Source organism: Saccopteryx leptura, chromosome 6 (assembly GCF_036850995.1).
Source record: "Saccopteryx leptura isolate mSacLep1 chromosome 6, mSacLep1_pri_phased_curated, whole genome shotgun sequence".
In the NCBI taxonomy this organism is placed as follows: domain Eukaryota; kingdom Metazoa; phylum Chordata; class Mammalia; order Chiroptera; family Emballonuridae; genus Saccopteryx; species Saccopteryx leptura.
In genome coordinates this window covers 125,274,205-125,294,051 of record NC_089508.1, presented here as the reverse complement: position 1 = coordinate 125,294,051, position 19,847 = coordinate 125,274,205, and the positions used below count along the sequence as shown (strand labels likewise).

General features: G+C 42.2%; 1 protein-coding gene across 5 annotated transcripts in view; it reads left to right on the top strand.

The window, feature by feature from the left end:
- MYO9A (myosin IXA) overlaps positions 1-19,847 on the top strand; it is a 301,246-nt gene that overhangs the window by 231,021 nt on the left and 50,378 nt on the right. For all 5 annotated transcript variants that reach the window (XM_066388529.1, XM_066388530.1, XM_066388531.1 and 2 more), the window contains one exon: positions 6,139-6,281. In XM_066388529.1, coding sequence (XP_066244626.1) covers positions 6,139-6,281 — 143 coding nt within the window. The remainder of the gene's footprint in view (positions 1-6,138; positions 6,282-19,847) is intronic.

The window sequence follows — 19,847 nt, the reverse complement described above, 5'->3', positions numbered from 1 at the left end:
TTTACCTCCTACAAGTCCTGCACCGGGCGATAGTAATGGGTCCCCGGCTTTTGGACGGGGAGTAACGGGGTGTTCCAGGCTGGTTGGCATTCTCGGAGTATGCCTGCCTTCAGCAGGCATTGTGAGTGCCGTGCAATGCCCTGTCTGGCTCGGGCTGGGACCGGGTATTGCCTGATCCTAACTGGGCTAGCAGTGCTCAGCTGCACTAGGACAGGCGGTTGGTGGATGGCCAAACCTGGTGGGTTGGTCTCCGCCCAAACTTCAGGTACCCTGGCACGCAGGGCATTCAGAACTCCTGCTCCTTCCTCCTTACCTCCTTGGATAGTGGCAAGTAAGTATTCTTCAGACAGTGGGACAGTTATCTCCAAGCTGACCTCCGCCTCCTTGTCCCTGGTAGGGCTTTCCTCCCGTCGGAAGGTAATGGTGTCCTGAAGTTTCTGCAATAAGTCCCTTCCAAGTAGTGGGTAAGGGCAGTCTGGAATGACTAGGAAGGAGTGGGTAATGGTGCCTCGGCCTAAGTTAGTAATTATTGCATTAGCCCATGGATAGGCTTCTGCTTTGCCCGTTGCCCCTACTATTTTGGTAGTTGCCTTCTGAATTTGTCCTTGTGGTTGCTTTAGGACTGAGTAGGTGGCTCCCGTGTTGACTAGGAAGTCTATTGGCTTTCCTTCGACTGTCAAGGTGACCATGGGCTCCTGGGAGCTGACGGGAATGGAGCCCTGGCCCCGTCAGTCTAAGGTTTGGAGCAAGACCTCTGGGCCCTGTTTTGGCCCTTGGCTGTCGGCCTTCAACCTTGGACACTCTCTCTTCCAGTGCCCTTTCTCCTTACAATAGGCATATTGATCTTTGGCTATTTGCCGTCCCTGGCCCTTTTGCTGTCCCCCTTTCCCTTTGGGAGGAAGTTCCTGGGCGGCAATCAGGATTTTGGCAACTTCCTTCGCCCTACCAACCTCCAGATCATCCCTATTGATGTACACCTTCTGGGCTATCTCTAATAGCTTGCTTCTATTTTCTCCTTCAAATCCTTCTATCTTCTGAAGCTTTTTCCTAATATCTGGAGTGGCCTGAGTCACAAAGGCTATATTTACTCGTCTCCTGTTCTCTTCTGCCTCAGGATCTAGGGGGGTATATACTCTATAAGCCTCCATGAGTCTTTCTAGGAAGGCTGCTGGAGATTCCTCTCTTCCCTGGATGACTTCACTAACCTTTCTGAAGTTGGTAGGTTTTCTCGCAGCTGCCTTGAGCCCCCTCAGCAGAGCCCGGTGGTACTGGAGGAGCGTGTCCCTTCCCCCGGTAGTATTAGGGTCCCAGGCTGGGGGCTGAGAAGGGAGTATGTCTTCTATTTCCCTTCTCCTGGCCATAGTCTCTCCCTCCTCCCCCAGGACCGCCTTTGCGGCCTCCCGCATTATCCTGTCTCTCTTCAGAAGTGAAGAGAGTTTGCAGAATCTGTTGACAGTCATCCCAGGTGGGCTGGTGAGTTCTGAATATGGTTTTGAGGAGGGAGATCAGCCCTTGGGGTTTCTCAGAGAACGAGGGATTTTGATGTTTCCAATTATATAAGTCACTGGTGGAGAAGAGCACATAAACAAGGGGGGGAGGTGCCCGTGGTGGAGCTTCTGGTGCCGGCAGCGCCTCTAGGAGAGGCAAAATGGCACCTCCCGCCGGAGGCAAAATGGCGGCAGCTCCCGCGGAGGCAAAGCTCCCTCCCCATAGAATACCACTCCACGGGTGTGGGGTGGGCTCGGGACCCCGCCCGCATCCTGACGCGAGGAATCTGGTTCCTCTCGATGCGGGTAAGGTGGAGGCACATTCACCGGGTCTAGGTGGTCCTCCGGTGGTTCGGACAAGACTGGGTAAAGCCTAGGCTGGCTACGAGGCTGTTTCGGGGCGTGGGATTCCCCCTTTTCCTTTTCCTTGACCTTCTTTTCCCCTGTGGTGAGGCAAACTGCCCGTCTGCCTCGCTGGTTTCCCTTCAAATACTTCCTAATGTATGCGGGCCGTTCGGTAGCTATATCGATCCAGACGTCTGTGTACAGATATTGGTCCGGGTGGGGAATCCTATAGATGGTGGCTCGAACAGCAAATAAAGTCAGAAGGTCAAAGGTACCCTCTGTGGTCCATCCTACATTAAAGGTGGGCCACTCTAGCTGACTTAAGGTTCGGAGAAATTCGGGGTCAGTTGGCGGGCCCCCGTATTCCCGGGCCCGCCTCTGGAAATCAGAAAAGTTCTTCAGCAGGCAGTCAAGTGGAGAGCCAGGTATAGATTCCTGCTGGCCCATCCTAAGAAAATCAGGGAGAAATAAAAGGGGAAAACAAACAATACAGACTAGCAAGAAGCAGACGAGAAAATCTAACTTTTGTACATACGAGAATGACATGTAAATCAAAACTAACGCGGCGCAAGCAAATAAAAACCCCAACGTGACCGGTCACTTCTAATGTTAGCGAAACCAAATTTCAGAGAGCAGCGTCCCGCCTCTGAAAGTCCTGGGTAGGTTACTGGCAGCGTCCCACCTACTACCTCAGGGTTGTTTGCTCCGGAGCCCAAAAACCAAACCAAAGAGGATCCTCAGTAAATACTTACTCAGCTCGAGCTGCCCATCCGGTCTCCAAACTGGGGGATTTCCCAGCCAACACCCGAAATGTTGCATCCACCAAGCATGAGAACAAACGGAGACTTTCAGAGGTTTAGATCTTACTTTATTGGCCAAGTTTAACCTGCGCAGGGATGAACTCTCAAGGCGTCCGGAGACACCGTACCCACAAGGGGCTGCAAACGAGAGTCGCGCCTGGCGCTTACAACTAGGTCCTTATATATCCTAAATGAGCAAGAATTATACAGAAGCAATTGTGGCAGTTTGCTATTCCGCTATTTGCTAGGGGGGTCGCGCACAACATAGCAACAGGGGAAGGGTCTAGCTCAATGGCGAATTTCAAACATAAATTTCTGATAAGGGTCTCTAACTAATAGAATGCAGCATGTTTGCCCAACTTTGTGCTGATCTCTTTGTTCTCGGCCTCACAGGGACCCTATCAGCCCTTCCTTTTCCTGCTCCTCCAAGAGTTACACTCTAGCGGCCACAGCACACCTCCTTGAACCTAACAATAGATGAATCCTAAGCCAGGGTAAAAGCTGAGAAAGAAGTATCAGGTTGATTGATGTTCCCCAAGCTTAGCAAAGAAGAGGAGATTTATTCCCTAGAAAGGATGAAAGAGAAGATCTCTGCACTTGGAGGTCATCGGATACATTGGAAGTCTAGGGTTCACGTTTGGCACAGGGGATTTATTTAATCGGTGTTTGCATACTGAACATTAAGATAGCCCAGCTTTTTTTTTGACTCAGCTTCTATATTTTATGTACCCTCTAAGTAGGTGGTTCGAAGAGTCTTTGGGACTTTTTGTCCAACCCTCTAGGAAAGAGAAATACTGGTATCAGGGGCTCTCCCTACAAAACAGACCAGCCAGATAACCCTACAAAGAACACAGTTTGGGACTCTCACCAGTCCGCACTAGATCTTCCAAACAGCTTTTATTTTTACACGTTTTGATCTCCATATATTTGAGGAAACATCTTATATGAAAAAAACTAAAACTATGGGTAAAATATAACTTTGAAGAAATAAACTATGGAGGTGGGGGGAGAGGACTTTAAGACAGACAAGTATAACTATCAGCAGACCTGCATAAATAAATATAACTATACCAATGAAACCAAACAGAGTGCATGAAAGAGAAGCTTCATAATAAAAGGAGCTTTTGAAAATTAAAAATATAATAGCATAAAAAAATAACTAAGAAGTGTTAGGAAGTTAAGACAGTATCACAGAAAGTTGAGCAAACAGACAGACGGAAGAGACGAAAAAAATAAAAGTAGAGGAGCTCTTCAATCAGTCCACTGATAGGAGCTCTGGAAAGGTAAAAAAGGAAATGGAAGGGATGAAATTCTTAATAAATAATTCAAATAAACTTTATAGAATTGAAGGACATTAGTTTTTAGATAGAAAGGGCACAACATAATGGATGAAAATAGAACCACACCAAGAGGCATGTCATTATAAAACAATAGAGACAAAAGGAACCTCCATTATGATGGTTAAAATAACTTCTCAGATAGGAATTGTACAGCAAGCAGTGAGGGAAACCACGCCAGATTGCAGCAGGTTAGACGGCTCTGGGAGAGGTTTCAAGAATGTGAAGCTTGATGGAGTGCCCTTATGTTTGAACATGTTGAGAGAAGATACCCACAAATGGGGAAACCCTTGGAGGTGAACTGTATATAGGAAAGTAAGCAAATGTAAAACAACATTTATTAACCATAGAAAAATGGAGGTTAGGCAGGATACTACATGTCTCAGTTGTGACTATTATTTACATAGTAAAAATAGTGAATATTACTAAGAGAAAATACTGTATATTGGTGCACATTTCTGTTGTGGAGGTTGTAATACAAAAATGATGGAACATGCTTAATCATTATCTGTGGTCACAAGTGTGATAGCAATATAAGAATAATAAATATTGAAAGAATCAGTTAAATTCAAAAGGGTTATCTCTAGGAAGCAGAAAAGGAATGAGAATGGCAGAAGGGTGCTGTCATTTATAATAAGCCTTGTAGAAAATTTTTCTTTAGATCATATGAATGTATAAGTTTAGTAAGAAGCATTTTTTTAAAAAAGAACAAGAGAAAGAAGATCATGGGCTTCCAGACCAGATAGACCTCATTTTAACCTCCAGCTCCATCAACCTGCTGAGCCTCATTTGCTCATGAGTAGAGTATGGGTAATAATACCTATTTACCCCAGTACATTTGACCCTTAAACAGCTTGAGTTTGAACTGCTTGGATCCACTTATATGTAGATTTCTTAAAATAAATACATACAGTACTATAGATGTATTTTCTCTTCCTTATGATTTTCTTAACAACATTTTCTTTCCTCTAGCTTTATTGTAAAAATACAGTATATAACACCTATAACATACAAAATATATGTTAATTGACTGTTTCTGTTATCAGTAAGGCTTCCGATCAAAGTAGGCTATTGGTAGTTAAGTTCTTGGAGAGTCAGAAGTTATGTGTGGATTTCCAGCTGTGCATGGGGTCATTGCCCTTCATCCCCGTGTTGTTCAAGGGTCAGCTGTAGTAAAATTAGGCCTATATACAAGGCATAATACCTGGCTTCTAATAGATGCTCAAATATTTTTTGATTGACTTAATGAACATACAAAGGAACAAATTAATGTACAAGTAAGTCTCCTACTATGGGGTTAGGATACCTGATATGTGGTCAGTCAATGGGAGCTGTTATTATTACCTCAAGGTGTTGCCTTGAGATATGTGGTAAAAGAGAGTGTATAAGTACTAAGAACGAGGCACTGTGGCATAGTACTATAAATGTGATTCTCAGCTTTGTCACTCACTGGCTGTATATTCTTAGGAAAGTTATCTAATTGTTAAGTCTTCAGTTTTTCACCTGTAAAATGGTTCTAATAGTTTGAAAGTAACCATGTTGTTATAATTAAACTAATCTTATGGAAGCATTTAGTACTGTGCCTGGAGCAAGATCACAACTCAAGTAAGGGGTGGCTTTTGTTAATAATATTGATGACTTATGAATATAAAAGAGTAATATTAAAACCTTTCTTAGGAAAGATGTAAAATTGTATCTAAATCATGATTACCAGAAGTGAAATGGGCACACTTATGGATAGACTGGTAGGAAATTACCCAACAAATCTAAACTAATATGCATCAGAGTAATGTGATGTCAGTGACTTCTTTAAAAATCTTTTCTTTTTTGTTATGTTGTCTGTATACTAAATGCAAGCTAGATTTAGGACAAGAATGAAGAGATACTAGTTTATAAACTAGAAAACCTGAGTTGGAATCCTAGGTTCACTGTTTTATAGCTGTTTGTTTTAGGGAATTTTTTATTGTCTCTGGGTCTTACTTAGTTCTGTATTCAAGATGAGGAAACTACCTTTCAGATAAAATGTAAATGTGAAATTAAAAATTAAACACTAATTTATGTGTGGATGTTAAATGAATTAATGGTCATAAAAAGCTTAAAGTGTTATACAAATATTATCACTTGGGATTCGCTGATTTCCATTTTTACCCTTATTCATTTTCTAAATAGACCTCAGAGAGCTAAGATGAGATTCTGGGCCAAAGGGAAGCAAGGAGAGAAGAAGACTACTAGAGTGAAACCTGCCAACCAGCTGGAGGTTTTGGCACTCTTCGCTGGCTCAGATGTGGTTCCAGCTCATCAGCTCTCAGATGGTAAAAATAGATAGTCTTTGTGATTGCTGACTACTCTTTCTTTTCTTTTCTTTTTTATAAATTTTTATTAATGCTAATGGGGTGACATCAATAAATCAGGGTACATATATTCAAAGAAAACATGTCCAGATTATCTTGTCATTCACTTATGTTGCATACCCATCACCCAAAGTCAGATTGTCCTCTATCACCTTTTATCTAGTTTTCTTTGTGCACCTCCCCCCTCCCCCTCCCCCTCTCCTTCTTCCCTCCCACGCTCCCCCTCCCCCCCACCCTGGGTAACCACCACACTCTTGTCCATGTCTCTTAGTCTCGTTTTTATGTCCCACCAATCTATGGAATCATGTAGTTCTTGGTTTTTTCTGATTTACTAATTTCACTCCGTATAATGTTATCAAGATCCCACCATTTTGTTGTAAATGATCTGATGTCATCATTTCTTATGGCTGAGTAATATTCCATAGTGTATATGTGCCACATCTTCTTTATCTAGTCTTCTATTGAAGGGCTTTTTGGTTGTTTCCATGTCTTGGCCACTGTGAACAATGCTGCAATGAACATGGGGCTACATGTGTCTTTACGTATCAATGTTTCTGAGTTTTTGGGGTATATACCCAGTAGAAGGATTGTTGGGTCATAATGTAGTTCTATTTTCAGTTTTTTGAGGAACCACCATACTTTCTTCCATAATGGTTGCACTACTTTACAGTCCTACCAACAGTGAATGAGGGTTCCTTTTTCTCCACAGCCTCTCCAGCATTTACTATTACCTGTCTTGTTGATAATAGCTAATCTAACAGGTGTGAGGTGGTTTCGCATTGTAGTTTTGATTAGCATTTCTCTAATAACTAATGAAGATGAGCATCTTTTCATATATCTGTTGACCATTTGTATTTCTTCCTGGGACAAGTGTCTGTTCATGTCCTCTTCCCATTTTTTTATTGGATTGTTTGTTTGTTTGTTTGTTGAGTTTTATGAGTTCTTTGTATATTTTGGATATTAGGCCCTTATCTGAGCAGTTGTTTGAAAATATCATTTCCCATTTAGTTGGCTGTCTGTTTATTTTGTTGTCAGTTTCTCTTGCTGAGCAAAAACTTAGTCTGATGTAGTCCCATTCATTTATCTTTGCCTTCACTTCTCTTGCCTTTGGAGTCAAATTCATAAAATGCTCTTTAAAACCCAGGTCCATGAATTTAGAACCTATGTCTTCTTCTATGTACTTTATTGTTTCAGGTCTTATATTTAGGTCTTTGATCCATTTTGAATTAATTTTCGTACAAGGGGACAAGCTGTAGTCGAGTTTCATTCTTTTGCATGTGGCTTTCCAGTTTTCCCAGCACCATTTGTTGAAGAGGCTTTCTTTTCTCCATTGTGTGTTGTTGGCCCCTTTATCAAAAATTATTTGACCATATATATGTGGTTTTATTTCTAGACTTTCTGTTCTGTTCCATTGGTCTGAGTGTATTTTTCTGCCAATACCATGCTGTTTTGATTGTCGTGGCCCTATAATATAGTTTGAAGTCAGGTATTGTAATGCCCCCAGCTTCATTCTTTTTCCTTAGGACTGCTTTGGCTAATTGGGTTTTTTTATAGTTCCATATAAATCTGATGATTTTTTTTTTCCATTTTTTTAAAGAATGTCATAGGAATTTTGATGGAAATTGCATTAAATTTATATATTGCTTTAGGTAATATGGCCATTTTGATTATATTTATTCTTCCTATCTACAAACAAGGAATATTTTTCCATCTCATTGTATCTTTTTCAATTTCCCTTAACAATGCTTTGTAGTTTTCGTTATATAGGTCCTTTACATTCTTTGTTATGTCTATTCCTAGGTATTTTATTTATTTTTTGTTGCAATTATGAAGGGGATTTTTTTGAGTTCGTTTTCTAATATTTCATTGTTGGCATATAGAAAGGCTATGGACTTTTGTATGTTAATTTTGTATCCTGCGACCTTACTGTATTGGTTTATTGTTTCTAGTAATCTTTTTGTGGAGTCTTTGGGGTTTTCGATGTATAGGATTATATCATCTGCAAAAAGTGATACCTTTACTTCTTCTTTTCCCATATGGATGCCTTTTATTTCTTTCTCTTGTCTGGTTGCTCTGGCCAGAACTTCTAGCACCACGTTAAATAAGAGTGGAGAGAGTGGACAACCCTGTCTTGTTCCTGATTTAAGGTGGAAAGTCTTCAGTTTTATGCCATTTACTATGATGTTGGCTGATGGTTTATCATATATGGCCTTTATCATGTTGAGATATTTTCCTTCTATACCCATTTTGTTGAGTGTCTTAAACATAAAGTTGTGTTCTATTTTATCGAGTGCCTTTTCTGCATCTATTGATAAGATCATGTGGTTTTTGTTCTTTGTTTTGTTGATATAGTGTATTACGTTAACCGTTTTACGTATGTTGAACCATCCTTGAGATTCTGGGATGAATCCCAGTTGATCATGATGTATTATTTTTTTAATATGTTTTTGTATTCGATTTGCCAGTATTTTGTTTAATATTTTAGCATCTGTATTCATTAGAGATATTGGTCTGTAGTTTTCTTTTTTTGTGCCGTCCTTGCCAGGTTTTGGTATGAGGGTTATATTGACCTCATAAAATGTGTTTGGAAGTATTGCTTCTTCTTCAGTTTTTTAGAAGACTTTCAGTAGAATAGGAACCAAGTCTTCTTTGAATGTTTGATAGAATTCACTAGTATAGCCATCTGGGCCTGGACTTTTATTTTTGGGGAGGTTTTTAATGGTTTTTTCTATTTCTTCTCTAATAATAGGTCTGTTTAGGCTTTCTGCTTCTTCTTGACTCAGTCTAGGAAGGTTGTATTGTTCTAGGAATTTATCCATTTCTTCTAGGTTGTTGAATTTAGTGGCATAAAGTTTTTCATAGTATTCTACAATAATTCTTTGTATATCTACGATGTCCATGGTGATTTTTCCTCTTTCATTTTGGATTTTGTTTATATGAGTTCTTTTTCTTTTCCTTGGTAAGTCTTGCCAGGGGTTTGTCAATTTTGTTGATCTTTTCAAAGAACCAGCTCCTTGTTCTATTAATTTTTTCTATAGTTTTTCTGTTCTCTATTTCATTTATTTCTGCTCTGATTTTTATTATCTCCTTTCTTCGGCTGGTTTGGGTTGTTTTTGTTCTTCTTTTTCTAGTTCCTTAAGGTGTGACGTTAAGTGGTTCACTTGGGCTCTCTCTTGTTTGTTCATATATGGCTGAAGTGATATGAACTTCCCTCTTATCACTGCTTTTGCTGCATCCCATAGATTCTGATATGTCGTATTGTCATTTTCATTTGTCTGTATATATCTTTTGATCTATGCGCTTATTTCTTCTTTGACCCATTCATTTTTTAAAAGTATGTTGTTTAGTTTCCACATTTTTGTGGGATTTTTTTCCTCTTTTTTGCAGTTGAATTCTACTTTCAAGGCTTTATGATCAGAAAATATGCTTGGTACAATTTCAATTTTTCTGAATTTGCTGATGTTATTTTTATGGCCCAACATATGTTCAATTCTTGAGAATGTTCCATGTACACTAGAGAAAAAGGTATACTCTGTCGCTTTGGGATGAAGTATCCTGTAGATGTCTATCGTATCCAGGTTCTCTAGTGTTTCGTTTAAGGACACTATATCTTTATTGATTTTTCTGTTTGGATGACCGATCTATAGCTGTCAGTGGTTTATTGAGGTCTCCAAGTATGATTGTATTTTTGTCAGTTTTTGTTTTTAGGTCAATAAGTAGCTGTCTTATATATTTTGGTGCTCCTTGGTTTGGTGCGTATATATTAAGGATTGTTATGTCTTCTTGATTCAGCATCCCCTTAATCATTATGAAATGACCATTTTTGTCTCTGAGTACTTTTGCTGTCTTGTAGTCAATGTTATTAGATATGAGTATTGCTACGCCTGCTTTTTTTGGATGTTATTTGCTTGGAGTATTGTTTTCCAACCTTTCACTTTGAATTTGTTTTTATCCTTGTTGCTTAGATGTGTTTCTTGTAGGCAGCATACAGTTGAATTTTCTTTTTTAATCCATTCTGCTACTCTGTGTCTTTTTATTGGTGAGTTTAATCCATTTACGTTTAGTGTAATTATTGACACTTGTGGATTCCCTATTGCCATTTTATAAATTGCTTTCTGTTAGTTTTGTATCTTGTTAGATTCTTCTCTTTAGTTTTTCTATCATTTGTTTTTGTTTATTTGTATTCCATACTTCTTTCCTCTGTTGCTACATTTTTTAAGTCATGTGCTTTTGTGGTGGTTTTTTCAAGGGTGGTTACCATTAAGTAATGAAAAGGGTACCTACCATATTCATTGTAGAACCCTATCTTGTGAGTGTTTCTGCACTTCATCGTCTTTTGCTACTGTTAATCTCTGTCCTCTCCCCTTTTTATTTTTGCTTTTGTTGTCACAGTTTAAATTTGGTTTTATTGTGTTCTTGGTGGAGCTTTTACTTGTGGTTTTGTTTTGTTTTGTTCTTTGGATCTGGTTGGAAAACCCCCTTTAGTATTTCCTGGAGTGGGGGTTTTCTGATGATAAATTCCCTCATCTTTTCTGTATTTGTGAATGTTTTTCTCCTTCGTACTTGAAGGATAACTTTGATGGGTATAGTATTAGTGGCTGAAAGTTCCTCTCTTTCAGGACTTTAAATATTGGGGTCCACTCTCTTCTAGCTTGTAGAGTTTCTGCTGAAAAAATCTGATGATACTCTAATAGGCCTTCCTTTGTATGTTTTATTCTTCTTTTCCCTGGCTGCCTTGAGAATTCTTTCTTTGTCGTTGGTTTGTGCCAATTTTATTATGATGTGCCTTGGAGTAGGTTTATTGTGGTTAAGAAAACTTGGTGTTCTGCTTGCTTCTTGAATTTGAGGCTTTAGTTCTTTCCACAGGCTTGGGAAGTTCTCGTCTATTCTTTGTTTGAATAAATTCTCCATTCCATTTTCTCTCTCTTCTCCCTCTGATATACCTATTATTCTTATGTTATTCTTTTTAATGGAGTCAGACAATTCCTGTAGGGCTTTCTCATTTTTTTTGAATTTTTGAGTCTCTCTCTTCTTCTGTCTGTTGTGCCTCAAGTTGCTTGTCCTCTATGTCACTAATCCTACCTTCTATCTGGCCTGTTTATTAGCTAAGCTTGTTACCTTGTTTTTAAGTTCTTGAATTGCATTTTTCATCTCTGATTTGTTTTTATAGTTTTAATTTCCTTGGTAATATATTCTTTGTGTTCATTGAGTTGTTTTCTGAGCTCCCTAAATTGCCTTTCTGTGTTTTCTTGTATATCTCCATTTTTAGGATTTCTATTTTAAATTCTCTGTCATTTAGCTCCAAGGTTTCCAATATATTAAATTTTTTCTCCATAGATTTTTCCACATCTATCTGTGTTACTTCTCTTTCTTTTGTATCCATGATATTTGATTTCCTTTTTCTTAATGGCATCTGAGAGTGGTCTTATTGATAGCACTTCGCCTTCAGGGTGTGAAACTCTCGGATGCTTCAAAAATAGATTTTTCTATCTCTGGTTGTTGAACTTGTTGAAATTTTGGGGAGATTTTTCGGTCCGTGTCTTCACGGTGCCATTTCTATGACATCACCTCCGCTGTCTACTCTTTCTGATAGTTTGCTATTGCTCTAGTATTCATAATGGCAATCCTGTTGGCCAGGTATTTTAATGAGATAGGACCAGGATTATTAAATTCTTCCTTAACTAAAAGATAATTATAAAAATACATCATGCCTATAATAGAAGTTCCAAGGAAATGTGGCACAAAATGGTGAAGCAAAAATTACTTCAAGAATAGTGTGAATCTTTAGTTAGCCTAAGTTTTCTAAAGTGTTAAAATTTAGCCACCATGCACTCACAGATAAGTATGTATTATTAGTAAAAAGAGAAGGTACAAATATTGATCACTTATGACCTATGCAACTTACGACCATTCGACTTATGACCACAATCGCTAGCCACGACTGCTCCGTGTCTGGCAGTGCAAAGTGTTACCCAGCTGGGCGTACGACAGTGCGGATCAGCTTCCGGCAGCACTACCATCTCCACGTGCACCATTTCAGCTGTTATCCCAGACTCGGTACAGCAATTTGTGTTTTGTGTCTTGGATATTTTCATCAAACCCCTCCCAAGATGTCTACCAAGAGGAAATTGTCTTTGCAAATATTAAACCAGTTGTACTGGTAATGCAGTGTTTTACTTAAACCTGATGAATGTAAAAATAAGAAACATAATGGTGTAGAGATGATACAAAGGGCATAAAATGAACAAAGAAAATTATGATATATAACAATAATGAAAGAAAATTATGATAAAATATGACTTAAAGATTTTTATGACATCATTTCACAGTACTGTACATATAGCCTACTCAACTTATGACCAAATCGTGTTACAACCAGTCTGTCAGAACCAATTGTGGTCATAAGTCGGGCACTGGCTGTAATAGCTAATTTTGAGTGCTTACTTCATACAGAGCACAGTACTGAGCATGTATAGATTAAATCAGTTCATCCTCACAGCTTTTTGAAATAGTGTGATTATTAATCCCAGTTTATAGATGAGAAAACTGAGGCACAGAGAAGTTATTTGCTTATACATATATAGGAATTAGCAGAGAGCTGAGATGTGAATTCAGGCATTCTAGCTCCAGAGTCCACATTCTTAACCAACATTCTATAAAGTACTTACCATATGTCAGTACCTAGGACTTTATCATGGTAGCTGTTATTTTAACTTTTGGGGCATCAATTTCACACATTTGAGAGTACCCCAGTTCATCTGTTGAGAAAACTAGCTTTTCTAAATGCTACAGTTACTAATTCTTTAGGGATTTTAGTAATCCCACTATTAGAAAATTACCCCATTTTTTCCAAGCCCTTTGTTTAAGTATGTTTTCAATTATTATGTAAAGATGTCAGTTATCTTCAGTAGGAGTATAATTAGAGGTGGGTATTGGGTTAAGAGTGTGTGACATACTAGTGGGTTGGTGACATACCAGTATTGAATAAAATGTTACAAGATTCTAGGATGAAAGTTATTATCTATTAAAGAAAGATAAAATAGAGCAATTACAATAAGTAAACAAAACTCATATCTATTATAAGATGAAGGCACAAGGAGGAAAGATCATTGGGTTTCACATAGAAATGGATGGGCCAGAGGCACCTGTGTGTCAGAGGAAAAAAATGATTGAAATATGGTTAGAGCCTTATTTTTATCTTGTGGCTTTGCTCTCTTATCAGTTGAGAAAATGGTAAGATTAAAATCAATGATGAATTGGTAAGGTATTTTTCCCCACCGAGAAGGAAGGAACAGGTCTCGGAGCCACCAAGTGTGGTAAGTTCAAAAGGCTTTATTCAGTACAAAGCATTCCCCGGACGAGACTCACTGGCGTGCAAGATGGAGGGTCAGGAAAAAATCGCACATGGAGAGACCGCGTGGGTATATTTAAAAAAGGGTCCCTCTAGGGCAGTCGGGCTAATATGACGTAGAGAAATCTTACTGGCTGACAATCACCTTTGTTTCCAAGGAGTCCTAGGAAGTTTCTTTTTGGCGCGCTTGACTGTGGGCGGTCCTAGCCAAAGTTCCCAGAGCCTAAGTTCCCACGTGACCAGCCCTCTATCCACCGACCTTACATTCCGATCTTTTTGTGTTAATAAGGGGCGCCGCTTATTCGTCTGGCTACTTCCTGCTGAATAGGGGCGTCGTGGGGAGGGGGAGATCGGAAGGTGGTGGTTTTGAGGGGTGTCCAGAGGAACATCTGTTTGGCCATGAGTTGAGGAACTTTGTTGGTGCAGTTCTGTAAGAATTTTTTAAAAAACAGACAAATATGAGTTATACGCTGATAATTAGAAGAAGATTTAGGTAGGATAGGGGCAGCCCAGGTAAGAATAGGTGGTTGCTATTAGGAGTTAAGCAGGTTGTAAGAGGAGAGATTTTTGCTTAATTTTTTCATGCAGACAGTTCAGATTGAAGCTTCTTTTATCAGGCCAGTCTTACTGAACAGCATTGCTCCCTGCTTCAGCTCACTCTGGTGGCAGGTTCCTGGTGGGAGGGACAGGAGCAACAGGAGGGTCTGCATGGCCCAATTTTTTTGTGAGCCGCAGACGAGTAAGGCCCAGTGGTTCTGACTCCCAGCAATCCTGTATGGGAGCAAGCTTGAGGCGAGAGACATGATACCAAGGTGTTTGCCCTAGGAGCTTAGCTGCAGTAGGAGTAGTCAGTATTACCGTATGGGATCCTGTCCATCTGGGCTGTAGGGAGCCAGGCTGGAGCTCCCTTAGAAGAACGCTGTCTCCTGGTTGGAGGGGGACCGCTGGCTGTGTTTCATCTGGACCCCCTATGGGAGGAAGGGTCCGGTCTGCGTGTTCCCTGAGAAGATGGCGAAGTAAAGACAGAAAGGGGAGGTACGTGGCAAGAGGAGGGGGGTTGACAGGTAAGCTGTGATTGATTAGGAATGGCCTACCGTAAACCAGCTCAAAGGGGCTGAGTCCAGTGGGGTTTCGCGGGGTTGCCCTGATTCTGGTGAGTGCCAGGGGAAGGAGGTTTGGCCAGGAGAGCCTGGTCTCAATGGAAAGTTTAGTTAGCTGACCCTTCAGGATGCCATGGGCCCTTTCCACCTTACCCGATGATTGAGGGTGATAGGGTATGTGGAGTTTCCAGGTGATGTTGAGAGAGGTGGCAACCTGCTGGTCTATTTGGGCAGTTAAGGCCAGGCCGTTGTCTGACTGGATGGTAGTCGGCAGTCCAAACCGTGGGATGATGTTTTCAACAAGAATGGAGGCAACGGTATCTGCTGTTTCTCGAGAAGTTGGAAAGGCTTCTATCCATCCTGAAAAGGTATCAACAAAGGTTAAGAGATAACGGAGTTTTTTGTGAGGGGGCATATGAGTGAAGTCAATTTGCCAATCCTGGCCTGGCACGTGACCCCTCAGCTGATGAGTAGGGAAGCGAGGGCGGAGTCCCCCTTGTGTAGAGGTTTTGGAACAGACAGCACATGCTGCGTGTACCTTTTCAATAGTCTGCTGGAGGCCTGGGAAGAAAAAGAGTGGTTGTAAGAACCGATAGAGAGCTTTTGGCCCTGTGTGTAAGGAACAGTGGATATCAGAAAGGAGAGTTTCAGCCTGTTCTTTTGGTAAGGCAATTCTATCTCCAAGAAATATCCATCCCTGGTTACACACGTCTCCACCCTTTTTGAGGAGGGCCTGTTATTCCTCAGGAGTGTAGGAAGGTTTCAAGGAGGTAGAGAGAAACATGAGAGGAGAGGGGGAGGCTCCCAGGGTGAGGTTTCGAGCTGTCGCGTCGGCCCGAGCATTTCCCAAGGCCACTGGGTCCTGAGAGGTTTGATGGCCCCTACAATGTACCACAGCCACCTCAGCGGGAAGCTGTAATGCCTGCAAAAGTTTAGAAATGAGGGTAGCATTGATTATGGGGGAGCCTCTGGTAGTGAGGAAAGCCCCTTTCCTTCCAGAGGGCAGAGTGGCTGTGGGTAATAAGAAAAGCATATTTAGAGTCAGTATATATAGTTACGCGTTTTCCCTGGGCCAGAGTAAGTGCCCGCGTGAGAGCAATCAGTTCTGCTTTCTGGGAGGTGGTGCCCTCTGGCAGCTGTTGAGCTTCTAGGGTGGAGGAGGTGGTGACCACTGCGTAGGCTGCCCGTCGTCGTCCGTCGGGTCCCTGTACAGAGCTCCCATCTATAGAGTATTAGATCTGGATCTTTTAAAGGAGAATCTGATAATCCATCTCGAGGCCTGTTGAGGAAATCTATTAGTTCCGTAAAGGAGTGGGTTGCTACCACAGGGGTAGAAGTGTCCCAGACGTGAGGGTTGACAACATCCCGTGGAATAGGAGGTGTGACCGGGTTAGAGTGATCTGTGGTAGTGAAAGAGTCTTTAGTCAGGAGTGGTAGGAGTAAGTGGGAAGATGCTGTCATCTGGATAGTGGCCCCGAGACTGTGTAGAATGTCTCGACCCAGAAGGGGTACAGGGCACGATGGCATGACTAAGAACGAGTGTGAAAAGGGGATTCCGTCCAAACTGCATGTCAGAGGTGGTGTGCGAAGAGGAGAAGAAACAGTCCCGCCCACTCCCATAACCAAGACCTGTGAGGGAACTAGAAGTCCAGAGTATGTAGGCAATACAGAGAAGGTAGCTCCCGTGTCCACAAGAAATGATATGGACTTACCCGCTACCTGTAGCATCACCCGTGGCTCAGAGAGAGTAATGAGGGTCTCCGAGTCCAGGCCGCATCAGTCGTCTGCGAGGCCTAGGAATTCAAATGATGGCCCCGCCTGGCTGGCTTGGTCTCCCATCTGAGCGGCCTGTCCTCCATGTCGAGACGTCGAGGATGAACCTGCTGCCAAAAAGGGACAATCGCTCCGCCAGTGACCAGGCTGCTTGCAGTTAGGGCAGGGCTTAATGGGCAGCCTCGGGCAGGGGCACTGCCGGGACCAATGACCCTCCTTGCCACACTTAAAGCAAGCTCCTGGTGGGGATCCTCTTGGTGGCCCGGACCTAGGTCGAGCACCCTCTGTGCCTTGCCCTTGTTGCTCTGGCCTTAGGGCTGCCACAAGAGCCTGGGTTTGGAGTGACACCTTCTGCTTCATGCTGGCCCGGCGTTCAGCCTCGGCCTGTTCCTCTCGACTGTTAAAAACCTTAAATGCCATGTTCATCAGGTCTCGGATAGGGGTCTGGGGGCCCTCTTCTGCTTTTTTAAGTTTACTCCAAATGTCCGGGGCAGATTGGGAAATAAAGTGAGTAGCTAACACAGTGGCCCCGGCATTGGAGGTAGGGTCTAAATGAGTGTGGAGGACCATAGTGTCAGTGAGGCGATTTAAGAAGAGCTGGATTTTCCTCAGGTCCCTGAGTAATTTCCCTTAACTTGTCATAGTTAACTACCTTTTGTGCTGCATCCTGCATTCCAGCTACAAGACATTCAATCATTTGGTCTCGTCGTCTCCTACCTGTTTGTTCCACCTGGTAATTCTAGTTGGGGTCCGTGTCAGGGACCGCCTCTGGGCCCACCGGCATTTGAGGGTTTGAGGCGTGGACCTTATCTGCATGAGCTCGTGCCGCCATCCGGATTCGGTCCCGTTCATCGGGGGTAAGGGTAGAAGACATAATAACATAGAGATCATGCCAAGTGAGGTCATATGCCTGAGTGAGATATTGGAATTCCTTGGTATAGTTGGTAGGATTAGAAGAGTAAGAATCCAAACGCTTTTCAATTGCAGACAGATCAGAGAGGGAGAAAGGCACATGAACCCGAACAATTCCTTCTGCTCTGGCCACTGTGCGGAGAGGGCATAGGAGGTTGGCTTCCTCTTGTGGCCTGGAGTGAGATCGGGTGTGAGCACTGACTGGAGAGGAGAGAGAGAGAGCATCATTTGCAGGTGGGGAAGCAGGATCTAGTGAAGAGGGGGGAGGAGTCCGATGGGACCGAGGGAGCCGAGGGAGTCTTGCAGGAGGGGAAGAGAGTTCCTCAGGGGAGTCGGAAAAGGAGGAGGAATCTGGAGCGGAGGGTTTAGCTGAGGTTTCTCTGGCCAAAAGAATGTGCGGTGTAGAGCAACCGGCACAGAGTTTAGGACGAGAACGCAGATGCCAAAACCCCTGAATATAAGGAATTTCTGACCACTTCCCAGCCTCCTGACAATAATTCCGTAAATCAGTAAGGATGTTAAAATCGAAAGTCCCTTCCTGAGGCCATCTGGTCTGGTTATTTAGCGGGTATTGTGGCCAGGCTACGCTACAGAAGATTAGTTTCTTCTTTTTCAGGGAACGATCAATGTTTGAGAGACTCCGGATTAGGCACCCCAGGGGTGTTTTAGAGTCAGATTTGGATCCCTTTGCCCCCATAATCACCCTCAGTTCTCGGAGTGGTCAGACTTGAGTATTAGCGTCCTAAAACTCACGGTCGGGCCACGGACAGAAAAGGTAGATTGGAAATGCTCCGGACGTCTCTAAAGCAAATGCACTCTGTCGGAAGAAAAGTCCCTGACGCAGCTGTGGTTTCGGACAGGGATTCTCGGAGGAGAGAACTGAGGTGAGGGGAGGCTGGAGGTGGGGAAATTACCACACCGTGCGCTGAAGTGGGTGGAGAGTTGGAGGTCCTGGTTCTTTCTCGGAGGGAAGGGAAGAGGAGTGATCCTTGCAGACTTCTGACTCCTCCCGGGTTTTCGGCACCAAAATGTAAGGTATTTTTCCCCGCCGAGAAGGAAGGAACAGGTCTCGGAGCCACCAAGTGTGGTAAGTTCAAAAGGCTTTATTCAGTACAAAGCGTTCCCCGGACGAGACTCACGGGCGTGCAAGATGGAGGGTCAGGAAAAACTCGCACATGGAGAGAGACCGCACGGGTATATTTAAAAAAGGGTCCCTCTAGGGCAGTCGGGCTATTATGACGTAGAGAAATCTTACTGGCTGACAGTCAATCGCCTTTGTTTCCAAGGAGTCCTAGGAAGTTTCTTTTTGGCGCGCTTGACTGTGGGCGGTCCTAGCCAAAGTTCCCAGAGCCTAAGTTCCCACGTGACCAGCCCTCTATCCACCGACCTTACAGAATTAAGTGAATACTACAAGTAGCTTGGAAGATTTGGAATTTTTTACCATTATATTACTAACAGGATTAGTTTCTTAATATCTGTTCTCAATTTTTCACTTTTCATAGTTATATTCTCCATTGCTAATTCCCAAGAAGGAAGGTTAATGCTTTTTTTTTTGTTTTTTTTTTGTTATTTTTTCAAAGTTAGAAGTGGGGAGGCAGGCAGACTCCTTCCTGCATGTGCCTGACCGGGATCCACCTGGCATGTCCACCAGGGGGCGATGCTCTGCCCATCTGGGGCATTGCTCTGTTGCAACCAGAGCCATTCTAGTGCCTGAGGTGGAGGCCACAGAGCTATCCTCAGCGCCCAGGCCAACTTTTCTCCAATGGAGCGTTGGCTGTATGAGGGTAAGAGAGAGATAGAGAGGAAGGAGAGGGGGAGGGGTGGAGAAGCAGATGTTCACTTCTCCTGCCATCTCCTGTGTGCCCTGACCGGGAATCGAACCCAGGACTTCCACACACTGAGCTGACGCTGTACTGCTGAGCCAACTGGCCAGAGCAAGTTAAAGCTTTTTGATTAGATCAGTTATTATTGCAGTGTTCATTGTGTGTTTGCTCCATAAGGATATGTATATAAAAGTTAAGATTATAGTTTTTAAATTATCTTTCGGAAGAAATTTGTTAATTTGTTTTTAATGGTGAAGTAGGATTAAAAGCAGTTTCTTTAGTAATTATTATTTCCTTTATTATAAGAAAGAAAATGATTTTGCTAAATGAAATACTTTTATATCTGAGTTATATAATGGAATTAAAATCAGTTGATAACAACTTGAATATACTTCTGTCCTGTATCTTTATAATTTTTATTCTGGTCCATATCTGAGATTGAGTTAGCCTCACTTCTGCCTGAAGTAGAATTAAGAATTTGGGGGAGGCTACTTTTTTTTTTTGTATTTTTTTGTATTTTTCTGAAGCTGGAAATGGGGAGGCAAACAGACTCCTGCATGCACCCGAC